Here is a 17,873-nt window from a genome sequence, read left to right as displayed (position 1 = left end):
CAGCATTCTGCATCTGGTGCAGAGCTTTTAGTCTTATTGGTCCGTTTACGAGTGGAAATATAGAACTCTCGCGGCTTATGTCAGCAAAAGCGGTCGAATGCGATGTTTATTACACTCACGTCCTATAAAATAGTTTAAAAAACGTTGACTAAAATCGGCTGCTCTTGTGATTTTACCAAGTCACGGACCATTATAAGGGTGCCGACATACACTAACGGCAACTTTTGATTGAGTAAGTTGATGGGTGGTGCGATGAGAGGGATTCAATTCAGCAAAATGTCCACAGCCCTGTCTTTACGTTGTGCGCTGAGTAAGTACAAGCTTTACTACTTCTCTTGGTTATGCTTTAGAAACAAAGAAGACAGTGAATTAAAAAATGAATTAAGGAATAAATGATAGGAAACCAGAGAGACGCAAGTCAAGTGGCAAGTATTCATCTCTCTAAAAACAAATCGATTGAACTCGACAACGTCCGCTCTTGAGTTTCATCACATAAAACAACTGGCTGAATGCGGAGTTTGCACTTTTTTTTTTATACAGTTTTTGCCACGACACAATTCGAAATGATTTGAAAGCATTGAGTCAGTATGAAACAATTACGAAGTTTTGAAAATGAAGTGCGGTCCGCGTGATCATAAAGATCAAAGGAACTAAAAGCTTTGTTCTTACCATCTTTGGCTAACTGGAGTTTCGTCGTTCGATGAAGCATCAGTCGTTCCAGTCCTGCTAAAACAATTAAAAAAAAAAAGGAAAAACTGTAATAAAATTAAACCCGGCGGTGCAATTTGTCTTCAGTAACCCTTTTTCTTAACATTTTGTAATATCGGTGTGTACTTATATCACTTCCGTGGAATTAATTCCACCCCACTAAAGCGAAAAAGAGTCTTGTGGTATTAACTCATTGATCATATTTTGGACTGGCTTTTGTGTTTTGTGTACTCTTGGGCTACATTGATTTGTAATTCGTATTTTCCATCCAAATTTTATTGTTATTATTATTAATATGTCATTTTGTCACTTTATTTATTTTCTATTCGACTGAGTTATAGACTTTTTCGTTTTTTCTCGTCAGATATATTAAAACAAACAATAACTTGATTGCCTCAAAAGTGCACTTGTACGCAAGTTTCCTAAAATTATCTCAGTTATCCTTATCCGGGGACCAAATATTTTTAAAATTAGAAATATATGATAAATTTATATTTGACCTCTGAATGATTGTAATGATAATAATAAAAAAGAAATGACAAAGTAATCCTCAAAGGTTAGGGAACACCATAGACATTGAAGCGAAAAAAAAAGGTAAGAGGCCGTAATATTTGCATCTCTCCAAGAATGTTACTTAGTTGCTCATTTACTATTAGAACTGCGAGGGACGATTTTGAACCGCGTCAAAGTTTTGATCACCTCTTTGGGATTTCTTTCTCCGCAATTGCTTTGATCGAGGTAATCTTTTAAGGACTGTTTTACCGTCATACTTCAACCCCAAGGAAACAAAATTGGTTCTTAGGAAATGGATAAAGTGCAATTTTTCGCACCAGGTGGAGGCTATTTTACAAACATCTTGGTCACAAACGTGTTAGCGTCGATAACGTTTCCTTTGCGATTTTTCAGTTTTCGCTAACAGCGCTCGATCGTTTCGAAGGAAAAAGTTTGCTTCTTCTTCTGTAACGGCGGCAAACCAATCAAACTCCTTGTATTAGCGCTAGAATAACAACAGGGGAATATCACCAGGAATTTCCCATTCTTAGCTAGGCCTGTTCAGTTAGTTAACGTTTTACCTCAAGTCTTCATATATTTAAGGGCAGGACTGTATTCGAGTCCTTTTCGTTTGATAAGAGTCATTTTTGCAGTCAATAAGCTTGTTCAGGGTGACATTGTCTGCGTTTAAAACTAGACTGTGAATGGCGAAAGGTAAAAAGAAAGAGAAGATTCCTAAGGTGAAACTAAAAAAGAATCCTGGCTGTAAGCACAAGTATCGAGGAAGCTCGATGAGGAATGGTTGAAGAAACTCACCGAAACGGATAAGAGCTCGTGGTTGAAGCGACGGGCACACGGTCAGGAACCATTAACGAGTTCTGTCGCAGCATGCTCGAGCCGCTTTTGAGCTAAAAAAAAAAAAAATACAATAGAAAATTTAAAAAAATAATAATAAATAAAAATAAAAAATTCAATCCAAATTGCGGGTCAGCAGATTATTTAAATACCGTCTGGTACGGGCGACTATTACCCGCAAAATATGTTTTTGCTGCGAGTCTCTCTAGACAACGCGGGACACTCCTGTGTCTCTTTTAGCGGTCGGCATTGCGAAAAATTTAGTGTTGACATAACTCGGCATGTGGTCACTTAAAGGCGTGAATTATTAGCAGAGCTTTGGAAGCACAAAAAAAAACATGCTTTGTAACTACGCGATAATAGAGAATGTAAACCATACGGTTTGCCTTGAAATTCGGTTTTCGTACTTCCTAACATACCATCCGCACAACCCGGTGGGGGTTCCGTTTTCGAAATGGATCTCCCGCAATTGCCTGAGCGTAGAAAAAGAAAAACAAACAAGTTAGAACATTATGGGGTGGAAATAAACTGAATATCAGCAGACTGCGGAACCTTAGAACCAAGAACCAGCGGAACCAGCGCAACCAGCGGAACCGTTATGATGAAAAAAAAATAATAATAATAACAATACCTTAACGCTGTTCGAGATTTTGTTTTCCTGTATAAAGAAGATAACGTTATCAGATAAATATGTTTGTTAGTTCTTTGCTGATTTTTTTTTTTTTGGTTGTTGTTTTTTATTCTGTATTTTTTTTAATCTATCTATCTTGACGTCCGATAGGTAACAAGTTTTGTTCAGCTGGTTGCGGAGATACCGCACTTTTTTCGTTCAATTCCTCAGCTAGCTCCTTAGGGAAGGTAAAAAAGTCACGGGTAGATTTTAAGGTGTATGTAGTGAATAAAATGCTCTAGTACTAGTCTAACTTGAAATTTAAGAAACTCTTTTGTTGTTTCAAATGTTACAATCGACATAACAGTAAAATTATTTTCCCATTTTCTCTTCTACAGTCATCCTTCATTTGATAATGGCATTGCCAGGAACAGGTGAGGAAGTGTAATTACAATTTAATATTTATGTATCTTAAAATGACGTGAAAAGAAAGGATCCGACTGAATTATCAAAATGATTAGTTATAGACTTCCTGCTGCAGTGACACCGATCGTTTTGCGATTAAAAACATTAGTTGGAAAGCAAAACAAAAAGGTCAAAGATTAATGGTGCTATTACCCTGATTTCCCCAATTTCCACTGATAAAACCTTGCCTAATTCTAATTTTTCCTTCGGTGACGTAGAGGGTTTTGATGCCCATTGTTTTTTATCATTAATGGTATAAATTTTCTTTTTCTTCTCCTTATCTTTATCGTTATTACTATTGTTATCATCAGTATACATTTTTTCCTTTATTTATTTATTTATTTTTTTGTCTCCATGCCATCATCAGAATTATCACTATTGTTACAATCAGTGTACATTTTCTCCGTTTCCTTATTCCTTTATTTTTTTTATAGAGTCCCAAGCAACCTGTTTCAAAAACTCCTCCTACATATTTTCGAAAAGCGGAAGATATTGGTATAACAACGAGAATGTCTGTTACCTCCAGGGAGGTTACTTAGTCTCCATCGAAACTGAAGAAGAATGGCAGTTTATCAATCAGGAGATTCAAAAGCGTGGCACTTGGAATACTAGTGCGCGGCACATTGGTTTATGGAAGATCGGCAGAGTTTGGACTTGGGTGAGTGGAGAACAACTGAATATTTCGAAATGGCGAGATTCTCAGTTAGATGATAGAGACGATAGAGCGGAAATATCCAAGAACAGAGGCCTATTTAATAGCATCTCTTGGGTGATAAAAACGCCTTCATTTGCGAGATGCCCGGAGGTAAGATCACATTCCAACCATAAAGTATATTATGTGCTGAAACATTACAGTCTTGCACTTGTGTCATGAAAATTTCTCTTGCTTCTTAAAAGTGAAAATATTGTTCACATAATACGCTCACCTCACCTAACTTGTACGTGTGAGCGACGAATGAACTTTTAGGCGCGCATTAGTGGTTGAACATAATGCCTATGAAAAAAATCCGGGACATATGTCCAAAAAAAAAAAAAAGATTACTCTAAAATTGTCCTTTTTTGCATCACCTGCAGTTGGAAAAACAGCGATCGAAATTGTACACAATTTTACACAAAAATTTTTTGTCGAGCGCACTGAGATTGGGATAATCTAACCAACGGAATTTTCCCTTGCCACAAGTTACAAGGCGTGTTCACTGACGTCGGTGAGTGAATACATGTTCTTTTAAACATAACACATCGAAGTATGTTTGCTCAAGGCCTTGAGTCGTACCGGTACTGAAGACAGAGTGCACAATTTACAATGACAGAGCGCGTGAGAAACAAAAGCGCATGCACGTTAAAAACAAACAAACAAACAAAAAAACAAACAAAAAACAATAGCAACAACAACATCAACGGCACTGGTTTGGCAAACAAACTTAAGTTCAATGTCTGTCACGAAAATTTTTTTCTTTAAAAACAGTCAATAATCTTACGGAAAGTATTACGCATTTCCATCGACTATCCATTGATGAATGAAGTATAGCTCTGATCAGTCCAATTAATGGAAAGTAATTGTAAGTAAATTTAAATCTGTTTCGAGATTGTGGGAGTTTGCTCGTTTATTTGGTGCAATCTTTTGTGTAAATCTGGTCTTTTGTCAAAAAGTGAATTTGAATGCGGTTTTTTCTCGTTGAATTCCTTCGTTTACTGTTATGAAGTTTACGGTACAAATGTCTAATTTGAGGAGACTTGCAAAGACTTGCCAAAAGCGTATTTAAAGAATAGAATGAAGACTTCGCTTTCTGTTTTTCAATGAACAAATTGTTTGAAAGAATTCAGATATTAAATGATTGAAAATTCCATTAATTAATTCAATTTTAAACAAACACCTCACGTTCTAACTTCCTGAGTTACTTCTAGTGAAGGTCAAGGTTACTTACAAACGGTTTTCAGGCCGCGCGTCAACCCATCTAATGACAAACTTGTTACCAAAAATCATTTTACCATTCTTTTTGCCGGCAGCCACAGTGACTTGAGAGAGAGAAGGAGAGGATTAATAAGTTATTAATCAGCTTGATTTGCTTTAAAATTATTTGCTTTAAAATACTGCTCAGCTGGCAAACGAAATACATTTATGAAAAATGACAACGAAGTTAGGGTTGTAGCTAGCGACTCGAGCAAACGTTACCGTGCCGGTAGGCAGAGATAGGAAAATCCGGACGGCATTAAGAACCACAAAGATTGCATGATTCGTTACCGTTCAGAAAAACAACTAATAAATACAGTTCTTTCGGGAAAATTTTTCGGGAAAAAGCGTGTCAGAAGTGCAAGCGGTGACCTTGAGAGATATTGTGGGTAGCTTTCAGGTCATAGTTAGACGACCTTAGGATTTCAGGGAAGTCTAAGAAAACGTCACTTTAAGGACGAGGCACGACGGCTTTGAACCTATTTCTAATACAAGATTGACTTTTAATTCGAAACTGCAATCAAGTCATAAGAAAAGTACAAAGTAACCTTAATTAGTTTATCTTTACCTTTTTATGTCCATGTTGATTACCGCCACCAAGATAATCTTTTGAGTTTGTCACGTGCCCTTTAAATTTTTGTTCTGTTTTGTTTTTTCGATAAACTTTCCCATAGCAACTGTATACGGTGAACTGCGTATCTCCGGTTGCACATTTATGAAAACTTACATTCACATTTAATTTTACGTTTTTTAAGTCTGTTCAGGTGGGGAAGGAAGAATAAGGGGCGGGGTGAGGGGAGGTGTCAGCTCAACAAGGAACTAATTAATATCCAAAAATTCAACTATTAAAATTACACGAACTCACAGATACTTTTAGCTGAAGTTCATAAAGGAAAGCAGAGATGGTGGACGCCGTAGTGAAGAAAGACGTACTGTATTAATTGACACTGACCAAACATAAACTACAGATGTTAAATTAAAAAAAAAAAGGAATAAAATAGAAAATGAAAAAATCACATTTTCTTGCTCATTTTTTCTTCCTTTATTGTGATTGTGATCATAGTTTTTTTTATCTCGTAATCATTGTTATTATTATCACTTTGTTTATCATCATTATTATAATTAGTATTTTTGTTTCCGTTTTTATCATTTTGTAGGATGCTCAAACATAACTTTTAAGAACTCTTGGTACATAATTTCGGTGAATGGATGGTCATGGCTCTTTAACAGAGAAACCTGCCAAAACCAAGGAGGGGACCTAGTATCCATTAAAACCGAAGAGGAATGGAAGTTCATTAATGACGAGATTCAAAGACGAAATACTAAGTACTATATAAGTACATGGAGTATTGGTTTAACAAAAAAAGCCGGGAATTGGACCTGGGTGAGTGAAAGACCGCTGACTATTTACAAATGGGGAAAAGGGGAGCCAAGTGGTGAACACGAAAAGACCATCATGTACAAGCGGTCCAGTAATGGCAAACCGGGCGTGTTTGGTAGCACAGCTTGGGGGAACTGGCACGCTTATATTTGTGAGATTTCCAAGGGTAAGTTTTTCTGTTAGTTTGTTTTGTTTTGTTTTATTTTTTCCCTTTTTGTCTTCTTATTCTTATTCTTCTTCTTCTTCTTCTTCTTCTTCTTCTTCTTATTCTTCTTCTTCTTATTCTTCTTCTTCTTCTTCTTATTCTTCTTCTTCTTCTTCTTCTTCTTCTTCTTATTATTATTATTATTATTATTATTATTATTTTGAGTAAACTAAAAGGCACCAAAAGCGCTTAGGCGTAACAAAAACATTCTTTTGTGACGTTTGCGATACTCACGACATCATTTTTATAAACCCTCTGACAGTCGGGATCAAGTTTACACTTACATTTGCATGAATGAAAATATGTTTGAAACAATTTCAATGAACGTTTTCACGATATACATGTCTAACTTTTAACCTTGCGAGCAGAGGAAAGTTTTAAATGGTTCTGTTACTATTACCATTACGAGTAACAACAATTGTGAAACTTTCAATTGTCGCTAATTTTCACGTAGTTAATTTATCCTTTCGATTGAATGAAATGGTGGTGAATACCAACTGCAAAGAATCAGCGATCCGATTGCTTTGTTAGATAGCAACACGTGATGATGTGAAGTGCGTTATCTTTTGTGAAAAAGGTAGTGACTCAGTCGGTAAAGATACATGCCAACTGTCGTTTTATAAAACAAATGCAAAAGACTTCGAGACTTATTTTTTCTTCGCAGAGGGAATCAATTTTTATGTTTATTGTATTCTATTTCGAGATCCGATCCTTTGAACTGTAAAGTTGTAGGGGCTAAATTCAATGCAATGCAAAATGTGCAGTGAACATAAGAATCTGACCATCCTACTTTTAATTCGAATAAGGCAAACATTTCGATCAACCTAACAACCACTACTCTACAGCGAGGATAGTAAGGGTTACCTCAGTTCTCGTATGTCACCAGAGCATGTATATATTTTTTTTCGTCAACACTGGGTTGGAATTTAATGGATGTTCTGCCTTCTAAAATAAAATAAACATAGGCATGCATAGCATATAAGATTCGTTATTTTGGCTCGGAGGGTTGAGATGAGACACTTTGTGTTCCTAACGTTTTCAGTTTTATAACAGAAAAATTAACACGCGATGGAATTAAGTCCGAGGTAACTGAAAGGGACTTTTGTTCGTAGAAAAAGTCAATACACAGGAGAACTGCGTTGAAAATTTACTCTCAGTAACATTTAGTTCCGTCTGAAATTTTTTGAGTGGTGTTGGATTGTGCGGTTCGAATAAGTGCTAAAATGCAGAAGAGAGAAAGATGGATTCGTCTTGTCACGAGCGTGGGACAAAGAAAAAAATTCTGAGTCCCATGATGAATCGAACCTCAGACCTTCGGATTCCGCGCTCCGATGCACTACCACTGAGCCACAGAGACTCCACGGTGAGCGAAATCTATTACGCAGGTTGTTTACAAGGAAATGGCACATGATGGAGTCAGGCCTAATGAGGCAAAATTAAAATTGATCGGTGGAATACAATTTAAGCGCATGGAAAAGTGCCACGTGTTCATGTAATGCAATTGTGTAGAACGTTCTGATCGGACTGAAGGTTGATGGAAATGTTCTTACATTCGGCGGAACTAAACTGTAGGGACAATGACAGAGAATGTAAATATTTTCCGATCGGTGTGTAAACACGTGAGCCGCTATGATGTTAATTGCGTTTTTTCTTGTAGGTCTTTCTTGACATTTATAATGTTTCATCTCATTTCTCTCACTTTTCCAGCTTTATGTTAAAAGTTTTTCTTGCATGTAATTGTATCTCCATAAAGCCAATGGCTAAGAAGTAAACCACTTACCTATCTTCGGTATCAATTAACGAAAACTATTGCTTCTTAGTCTTTTCCTTTCATAGCAGTATTAACAATGGGGATGTTCGAGGTATTTTGTAGTGTATTCCAATAGTGTCCATTGGCATAGCACACTTCGGGTGAAGCACTTCGTAACAGTGGCGCATCACGTATGGTGTTTATACGCATTTGTAAAACCTGTGTTGAAGAAAACCAAAAGGATCCTCGCTAGCGTCTACTTATTATAAAATATCCGTTTCATCCAAGTTTTGTAAATTGAGCGATGATAACAAGCTTGAAGTTTTGAACCTTTACGCCCTCTGTGTTTCATGTCATTCGCTACCCTATTACTTTGAAATATATACAAACACGTGTTAAGAGGTAAGCCGTAAAACGGCAAAAGAGCTCAATTAATATCTCATTCTAATCGAAGATTTACAATCTCATCCATCTTAAGCATCATCATTAGCATCGGCATCAGCATCGCCATCGCTATCTCTATTGTCATCGCCATCGTCATCTCTATTATCATCGGCGTTAGGATCAGCATCGCCATCGCCATCGCCATCACCATCGCCATCGCCATCGCCATCGCCATCGCCATCGCCATCGCCATCGCCATCGCCATCGCCATCGCCATCGCCATCGCCATCGCCATCGCCATCGCCATCGCCATCGCCATCGCCATCGCCATCGCCATCGCCATCGCCAGCGCTAACAGCACCATCGTCATTGTTATTTAGGACAGTTGAGCATTTGGTTTGTGTTCTGAATAGTCCTTTAGCGTTTCTTTGCATGTCACTTTTCGAGATCTTCTCGGTCCATTAATGTGACAGACAATTGTTTTTTTTTTATTATTATTCCAGGCAAATTACTATGTGTCAAAATTATCCGGAATAAATGTTACCAGAAAGATTTCCATACAGGTATGCAATTTTCATAACTTGAAGGCTTTTAACCCTGATATATCTATTTACACCATAAAAAAGTAAATATCTGAAATTTAAGATAAACCACCATTCAAGCCATACAGGGTGAAAATGGTGAGGCTTAAAAAGTAACCTAGGACCCTAAAAGAGTTATTTTGATGGGGAATACCCTGGACACCATCTGGGGCCTCCTGCTTTGTGTTAAATTGTGTATATGAGACTGGCTGGTTAATGACCTGGGAATATTTACGTAATTATAGGAGGCTGTAGGTGTGTTTGAAGATTTCACCATAAATCTCAAGAAAGTCGCAAAAGGCAAGGTCAGCATGGAAGAGGTTAAGACACTAAGAAAATCCATCTTTGAGATGGCAGAGGCCGTCGAGAAAATTTGCTATTAATTATGGCAAGCAACACCTGAGTGGAATGAGGCCTTCAGAAAGGATCGTTTTCCCAAACATGGGTGAGGTGGCGGCCTTCAATCCTGTTTAGTTTCAAAATCTATTGCTCTGTTACTTACTGATTTTCTGACTGACCGACTGAGTAGCATCGTTTTCAAGATAAATCTCAGTTATAGACCAAAATTATTAGATACTTTATTGTTGGATGTCATTGGTTCATCTGCTCGTTTTTTTAACTTTGACTTTTTGCGGTGGAGAAGGAAATAAAAGGTGGTTTGAGATCAACAAGAGAGAATAGGAATCCTTCAAAATTCTGAAACCCTTCGTCTTGCTCTGTTTATAGATTGGCGAGTAACACTTTACTTACTGAAATTGTCAAATCTTACAAATAATGTCCCCTTACTTCATACTATGCACTGAGCTCAAAATAAGCACATCGTCTGCGATGCATATATATGCAAGATTTTTAACCGTACTCATACAAACTCCCTAATGAACTCTATTGTTCTCCGACAAAACGCTTCGAGGAACGAAATGAATTTTCACAATTTTAGTCCGTGCAGTACTACATACTTTTTAATCAGTTTTACATAAAAAATCATTTTTAAAATGATTGAATCCGTCGAATATTCGCTGAAGGGCAAATAAAGTACAAACGGTACACGTCCACTCACTAAGATTATAAAACATTTTCTGTACATCGCAAAACTCACGTTTTGTAGACGTGCTATCGTTAATTTCACCGTGAGTGCTTTTATTTGTCATTGAGTTGTTTTTCTGACAGTTTTGGCCATTCAAAAAGCCTATCGCCAGAATGGGAGTTTCTTCCACTTTGATGAACAACGATGGCAAGCGACAATCGATATCGCTTCTTCAAATTTTGAGGAAAATGGTTCGTATTAACCGGCGTGTTAACTTTACAACTTTTAATTACCTTAGTTTCTCCAATCTGAATTCCTGTATTGAAATAAAGCCCCATAAAAATGCGCTTCATTAGTTTACATAGTCTTTGTTGCCTTCCTTCTAAAGTCACATACCTTAAGCCCTGATAAAAATTTGAATTTTGTGTTTTTGTTTTTTTTAACTTATTTTTTGTTGATTCTTGGGGGGTTTTAAGGATCATTGGTAGTGGCTTTTGTGTACAAGGATCTGCATGACCGACTTCTGACGGACCAACCCATCAGGAATGAAACAGTCAACAAAAGGTCATGATATTTTCATCTCCTTCTATGTCGCTTTCCCCCCAAAACACACAATATGGAAACATAAGATTAAAGTTCAACCAAACTGAGCTTAGAAACTTTCAAAAACCTCACATGGGGTTCGAAGTCTTCCTGTCTGTCTCAGACAATTCCATCTTCTTAAAAAGCTCGCTTGAATCTAGCAAGAGTATATGTTTGTTGATTCCTCGATTTTGGTTCATTTTCAAATATAATTTCTTCATAGGTATATCAACTCCAGGATAATGGCCATAACTATGGACCACAGGCCTAATAAATTGGCAGAAAATGTCATCCTTAAGTTCAAAAACCTAAAGGTAACATTAAAATTAGTTGCTACGCACTATTATGATTCATTCTGACTAGGTAAAATCTATTTTCAGGTTTTGACAGCAGAGAACCACTGCATGTTTTGGACTGGCCTCAGCAAAAGGTAAAAAATACCTGTATAGTATTTCTTCGTTCTAAAATTAAATTAAGTATGGCAGAGTATGAATGAAAGTTCATAGTCAGATGTCTCCCGGAGGCCAACATGTTGTCGTTTTTAGAGAGAGGAAGACTGACTCAAATGTTCTTGCTGCGAAAACTACAATGGAGGAAAAACCTAGCGCAAATTGTCAAACATCACCTCTTCCCTAGACGATGAATTATTTTGTGTGCTTTGTTAATTTAATTTTTCAGGTCTGAGGGATTTTCAGAGGAAGGATGCCATGTAGTTAAATCAAAAAGCAACTCAGAAGAAACAGTTAACAGCTGCAATCATTTGACGCATTTTGCCGTCTTAATGGACTACGACGGTAACTTAAAGGTATCAAATAATTTTTGCCTTACTCTATCATTTTATGGGCTCAATAAACTACATCAATGTTCTCCTTTAATTTTTTTTTCTTTTTTGACATAGCTCACCAAGGAGGACGAAACAGTCCTGAAAGTTATCACCTACGTGGGACTGAGCCTTTCCATCGTCGGGATACTTTTAACATTACTACTTTATTATTGCCTCACGTATGTAATGTACCTGAATATTGATGACGTAGATTCTCATCTCCCATCAACTAGGCTAGAGAGAAAAGAGATCTCAATGCAAATCTCCATGCCAATAAGACAGTACATGTCTGCCGAATAACTCACAAATTCAAAGTAGATTTCATGCCCCATTAAGAGCGCTTGAAATGCTCATGGTTTCACGGTTCATGAATTGTTTAGGGTTTAGCCATTTTCCTCGAAATGCTTTCTTTTTTTGGTCCTTTCTAGAGATCTTCACTGTCTTTTTTTTTTCCTTTGCTGTCAAGATTTAGTTGACATCTTTAGCCACATTTTGCTGTACCTTTTGATTAAATTTTGTGGTTCTTGCTGTACTTACCTATTATTTCATCAGAGGTGTTCGTCAACCTCTCTCTCAAATTCGACTGAGTGTTTCTATGTCCCTTGGAGCTGGACAGATCATCTTCCTCGCGGGAATAAACGCAACAGAAAACAAAGTTAGTGGCCTCTCTTTCATATCCATAGAATGAATCTACTCTTTGCACCAAAAATATCTAATCTAAAGGAGCGTGATAAGAATACGAAAAAATCTTTCTCTTCACAGGCTGCTTGTGTTACAATAGCAGCTCTGATGCAGTATTTCTTGATGGCCGCTTTCTGTTGGATGCTGATCGAGCAATTTATCTCTACCTCTTCGTTGTGAAAGTTTATAATATCAACGCCAAGATGCACATGTATCACGTCCTCTCATGGGGTAAGTTTACTATTTTACAACATGCACAGGTAGCTATAACCATGCATCAGTGCTTTCGGATCGCCAAAACCGGTGTTGTCATCCATTGCAGTGTTTGCATTTCCTTTCTTTCTCTATGGTTAGGTCTTCCAGTGATCATGGTGGCCATTTCACTTGGCATCGCTGCTGGGAAAGAAGGATTACAAAGCTATACGAGTGATAAATAGTGAGGAAAAATTCAACGGTTCCTTCTTTTACTTCATTTCATTACATTCTTTCTTTTATGTTTTTGTGTATAGTTTTAAATCAGTATCATTTCATTTGTTAAAAATTTGTCTTTCTTTCCTGCCTTTAATTTCTTGGAGTTTAGTTGCTGGCTTTCCTCGACTGACAACCTGACCTGGATATTCGTCGCCTTTGTGACTTTCATTGAAATTGTGAGTTTATGATTCGTGTTGGTGATTATGATTGGTATACTTGGACTAACTGCTGCCTAAAGACCTCTTCCTCTGCTCTTTAAAAAGCGAATTAAACCTTTAACTCTCAGGAGTGATCAACATGAAAGTTCTCTCTGTAATAGCCTTACATTATACAGGAAACAGCGAATGAGAATATGTAAACTTATCAGGTAAAAGTTGTTGCCTTGATCTAACACCAAATTCTCATAACTATTTTTTAAAATATTTGTAGCAGCTAGAGGGGAGAATTACTAATCAGATCTTGGGAGTTAAAGGGATAAGGATTTATGATATGACCCCACACAATATTTACCATTTATCTTTTGCTATTTACTCACGAAAAACTTTGGACAGAGCTGCTGTTTACGGGGATGGTTGTCAATTTTAACCTACTGATGGCCTTCAATAGCGAGAAAAACCTTTGAGACAATGTCTTCACAGGCATAAAATAGCTTCATTAATTCTCCAATTTTTACTTTATAGCGTAAAAAAAAAAATCCTCACTGCCTCCATATTGATGTTCTCACACTGTTTCACATTGATATACCAAGATGATGTTTCGCGCAAAAATCACTGATTAAAAAAGTTTAATTAAAAAAAGACTTTGACAAAGATGAAATAGCAGTTAGAGTAGGAGATATTGAATTTATATAATTTAACATGAGGCTTCACTTGGTATGGTTCATTCAGTTTAGACACTTTTGTTCGCAATTTCTTTAGCCCACTGTCAGAGGATCGAAGCTCATAATTTAGGTCCCCTGGTTGGGAGTTCTATTCCCTGTAAATGACTCTTCATTCCACTCTCCTTACCAAACTAATGACGTCTTTGGCAAGGATCCTTTCTTGCTTTTTCGACAACCATATCTAAATAATCAATTTATTCCTATCGTATTTTTAGTTCAACATCATGATACTTGTAAGCGTTATAAAGGAAATGACCAATTTGGTGCAGCCAACAGCGGAAGACAACAATTTTCAGCAAGTACGGTAAGACCTACAACATAAAACTAAAACAAAATAGTGGACGAGATTGCCATGTGCTCCTGTGAGGCGATAATCGCCTAACTTCCCTATTCCTTAATCAGGAAGGCATTCTGATATCTAAAAATGAAAATTATTTGTCAAATTAAAATAAAAGAATGTCTTTTCTTTCTTTGTTTTTAACTCCTAGACTTGGCATCAAAGCATGCGTGGTGATAAATCCCCTGCTGGGTATCACGTGGTTATTTGGTCTCCTTTTGCCTGTACATAAAGCTTTTGCCTACATCTTCACCATACTCAACTCTACTCAGGTGAGTGTTCAATGGTTACTCTCAAAAATCATCCAATCTTGATTATATAAATCTTGATTGAATTTGTCAACCAAGCGAGACACCATTACAATGGTTACATGATATTTATTGGAATTATGAAAACAAAAAGCTGTTAATTATGCTGAATAAAACAGATTTCTTCTTTATTTCTTCAATTCTTCCTAAATATCTCTTCATTTGCATCTAAATAGATATTTCCCTATTTTTTTAAATATGTTAAAAAGGAGTGATCTGAAATCATGCCTATCCTGCAGGGTTTCCTAATTTTCGCTTTACACTGCATGCGAAACAATCAGGTAAGAAAAAAAATTAAGGTGTTTCTATACTAACTGCATATCATCAAGTTGTAGTCTTTCAATAAACGTGTGTGTGCTCAGAACCAATATTTATGTTGCTCGTCTATGTGCAGATCAAAGAAAGATTCAAAAGAAAGATGAACATCGTTTTTCCATCTTCAATAAAGGACAACGCCACAAGGAAGTGCTCACAGGTCAAACAAGTGAGATTGTGCTGAATTTGAATCCAAATCGCACTTAACTCAAGTAACTGGATCTAGCCAACTAGAAATAACAGTCAATTACTTAGTGCAATCATTTAGTTAACAGCGATTAGTCGGTTGCGATCGGTCTGAGGTACGACATGCAGGTTAAGGTCATTGTGTTCATTATTGTTTAAGCACTCATGCAACTGTAAATGTCACCTATCTTCTTCATGATTATAAGTTGTAAGTTTATTTTCTGAGCGATCGTATATTTGCAAGCAAAATTCATCGAAATAAACCAATCTAAAAATTTTAATTTCTTATGGCTCAGTCTGATGAGGGCTGCCCTCCGAATAAGACCACAGGGAGAAGTACTTTGAAGATTGTTGATATAATTTCGAGGAACTTTGGAGACAACTGTGAGATTTTGTCAGTGGGTTGAGCTAAGAGATGGTTTTTAATGCGCTTAATAAAGTTTATTTAGGATAAATACTGTACTTCCTTTAACAGTCGCTTCTTGGTAAGAATATTACAAGTTGTTTAATATTGTTCTTTCTGTTGGTTTAATTGTACCGTAACAAATGATACTAATAGTAATAGTAGCTAAAGCGGACATTCAAAGTTCTTGCTTAATGAATAAATAGATGAATACGTAAATGTTTGAATAAATAAACAACTAATTTGAAAAAACCAGAAAAAAACCTAGTGATTGGATCCTTTTTGGATCAGTTACATTTGCCCATTTTTAATCTTTTTTTCGCGATTAAAGCGCGCGTTATATTCGAGCTTTATTAAAAAAACTTAGTTTAACAGCTATTAAAGAACATCTACACAGAGTACACAATTTATAGGAAAAATGCTCAGCGATAGAAATGAGGAATGTTTCCATAGGCCTTGTTTTCAAGTATAACTATAACTGAGAGGCAAGCATTGAAGAGGAATGTCAACAATTGAGAGAAGGAGACGATAATATAAATATGCCCGACTTGGTTTACAACAGTCTAAACTATGTCATACCTATTTATAACTCAACATTGATAACGAAGCATGCGATTTAGGCGGAAGAAGGTACACAGAAGAACACTCTGGAATGCGCAAGTGCTTTTCTCTCCACTGCGTTCAAATGCGATAGGGCAACGCGCTTTAAGCCTCGATTGACTAAATATTTCGCAGCTTAGGCTGGAGAAATTCCCGAATAAATAATCAATTATTCTATGAGCGCGGAGAGTAGAATGTCTCGCCCACAGAGCACCTCACTGACCCAAGGTCATCGCACACTCAGACCTTTAGACCCCACCGCTCCTTATGAAATGTTGGAATTTAGTCATTTGGGTACAAAAATAATGGTCTGCCTGACGCTTTTGAAGGGGAGAGCTATTTTGTAGGCTGAACACTAAGACCATCGGCCATTAGCCTCCGCTGGGATTCTGATTAATTAACGATTAACTTTATGTAAATTCACATCCAATTCATGATCTAAGAAAACCGACAAGAAATCCTTTGACTCGGAGTTTGCCGTTTGCTATAAAAATAATAATGCACGGTTATTAACACACGAGCGAGTTAGTCCATCAGAGTTGAAGGCATACGAAGTAAATAAACCTACCGACAGAAATGCGTAGCACTTCATCGGCGAGATGAATAAATAATAATTTCCATTTACGCATACGAGCAGATGAAATACTAGCTTTAGCTGCTGGTTAATAAAACGGTAGCTGGTTTAAGACAAAGTTCATTCAGCAGAGTTCATAAAAAAAAAATTATCTTTCCTAACATCAATTTTGTTTGAGCTGCTTCTTTACAAAACTTGAACCACAAAAACTAGTTTAATGCCTCTAAGTTTTTCGACGGAATTAAAAAAACAAACAAACAAACAAAAAACAATGCTCCACATCAGGTGCAAGTTTGTGGTTCGTCTGTAACAGAAAAAGAAAGAAGGAGACACACGCTATTAACATACGATCAGAGATAATTATTTGCATTAAATTCTAACTCTCAAGCAGGGTGAAACAAATACAAGTGTAATAATAGCTTTCAACAGCAACCTTTGCATATCTTGGGCATGATGAAGTGGATGATAAATGGAACTGAACCGATCAAAATTTTCAAAACCCTTTTAATATCTTGTGTGTTGGGTAAGTACGAAGTTTGTAATTCATGGTTCAGTTATTCTGTCGTAGCTATGAAACCTTCGAACTTGACTTTCCATTTGTGAATAATTCATTTTGATTTTTAAACCTACGAAAATCTAATACCGAAAAATACCAGACTCTACACGCGGGCTTTCTAAACTATTTGTTTAATCGCTAAAGGAAGAGTTAGGGATCTTTGTAATATCATCATTATTATTATTATTAGTTTCTCAATACTTTTTACTTTCCATTCAATGCCAAATAATTAAAAAAAATAAATAAATGAATAACCGAAATGACACATTCGTATAAGAGTAAAGACAGCTATTGACAGCAAGCTATAACAGTATCGTGCGCTTAATGGATTGTGTGATGCGTGCAACTGAATCCGGCAAAGTGTGGAAAGCTTTGTCTAAAAGTTATGCGCCAGGTAAGTACCACCTTTATTATATCTTGACTTTTCATTTTCGAAACATTTATATCGATTTTGGAACGTCCTTTGAAATTCAGCCAAACCGCAAACCGATAAGAAATGTCAGGTGGCGGTTATTTGGCACTGTTAATTAAAACAAAACAAACCAGACTCTACACATGTCCGCAGTAGACTCGTAGTTTATAATTAGAGAAGGATCTCTTACAACTTGGATTCCTAAGGGCTTTTAGATTCCATATAGCGGAAAGTGATCAGAAAGCAAATAGCACAAGTGAGAAATTAATTCATGCAGTGGTCAAGTTGCTTGCGCTTGGTTTTCTGCACAACAGCTTTGGCAGCCATATTTAGGATAAC

At 36.7% G+C, this 17,873-nt stretch overlaps 2 protein-coding genes and 1 long non-coding RNA gene across 3 annotated transcripts; all 3 read left to right on the top strand.

Moving 5' to 3' along the window:
* Positions 1-61: 61 nt before the first annotated feature.
* LOC149051319 (uncharacterized) lies at positions 62-11,418 on the top strand. Its single transcript, XM_089199273.1, has 9 exons — positions 62-310; positions 3,064-3,099; positions 3,565-3,935; positions 6,239-6,628; positions 8,896-9,197; positions 9,305-9,364; positions 9,628-9,827; positions 10,550-10,657; positions 10,883-11,418. The coding sequence occupies exons 3-7, from the start codon at positions 3,926-3,928 to the stop codon at positions 9,763-9,765; spliced, it is 900 nt and encodes a 299-aa protein (XP_089055399.1). The 5' UTR covers positions 62-310; positions 3,064-3,099; positions 3,565-3,925; the 3' UTR covers positions 9,766-9,827; positions 10,550-10,657; positions 10,883-11,418.
* Positions 11,419-11,769: 351 nt separating this feature from the next.
* On the top strand, positions 11,770-13,196 carry LOC149051318 (uncharacterized). Its single transcript, XM_089214058.1, has 6 exons — positions 11,770-11,782; positions 11,887-11,990; positions 12,364-12,466; positions 12,574-12,723; positions 12,847-12,928; positions 13,073-13,196. The coding sequence occupies exons 1-6, from the start codon at positions 11,770-11,772 to the stop codon at positions 13,149-13,151; spliced, it is 531 nt and encodes a 176-aa protein (XP_089070184.1). The 3' UTR covers positions 13,152-13,196.
* A 1,528-nt stretch (positions 13,197-14,724) lies between these two features.
* Positions 14,725-15,655, top strand: LOC149051317 (uncharacterized). The gene is made up of 2 exons (XR_016184721.1): positions 14,725-14,769; positions 14,883-15,655. It is a non-coding gene; the product is annotated as an uncharacterized LOC149051317 (long non-coding RNA).
* Positions 15,656-17,873: the final 2,218 nt, after the last annotated feature.

This window comes from Pocillopora damicornis, chromosome 1 (assembly GCF_964200805.1).
Source record: "Pocillopora damicornis chromosome 1, jaPocDami1.2, whole genome shotgun sequence".
NCBI lineage: Eukaryota > Metazoa > Cnidaria > Anthozoa > Scleractinia > Pocilloporidae > Pocillopora > Pocillopora damicornis.
Note: the sequence above shows the minus strand (reverse complement) of the source record. Positions and strands in the feature narration are given on the sequence as shown.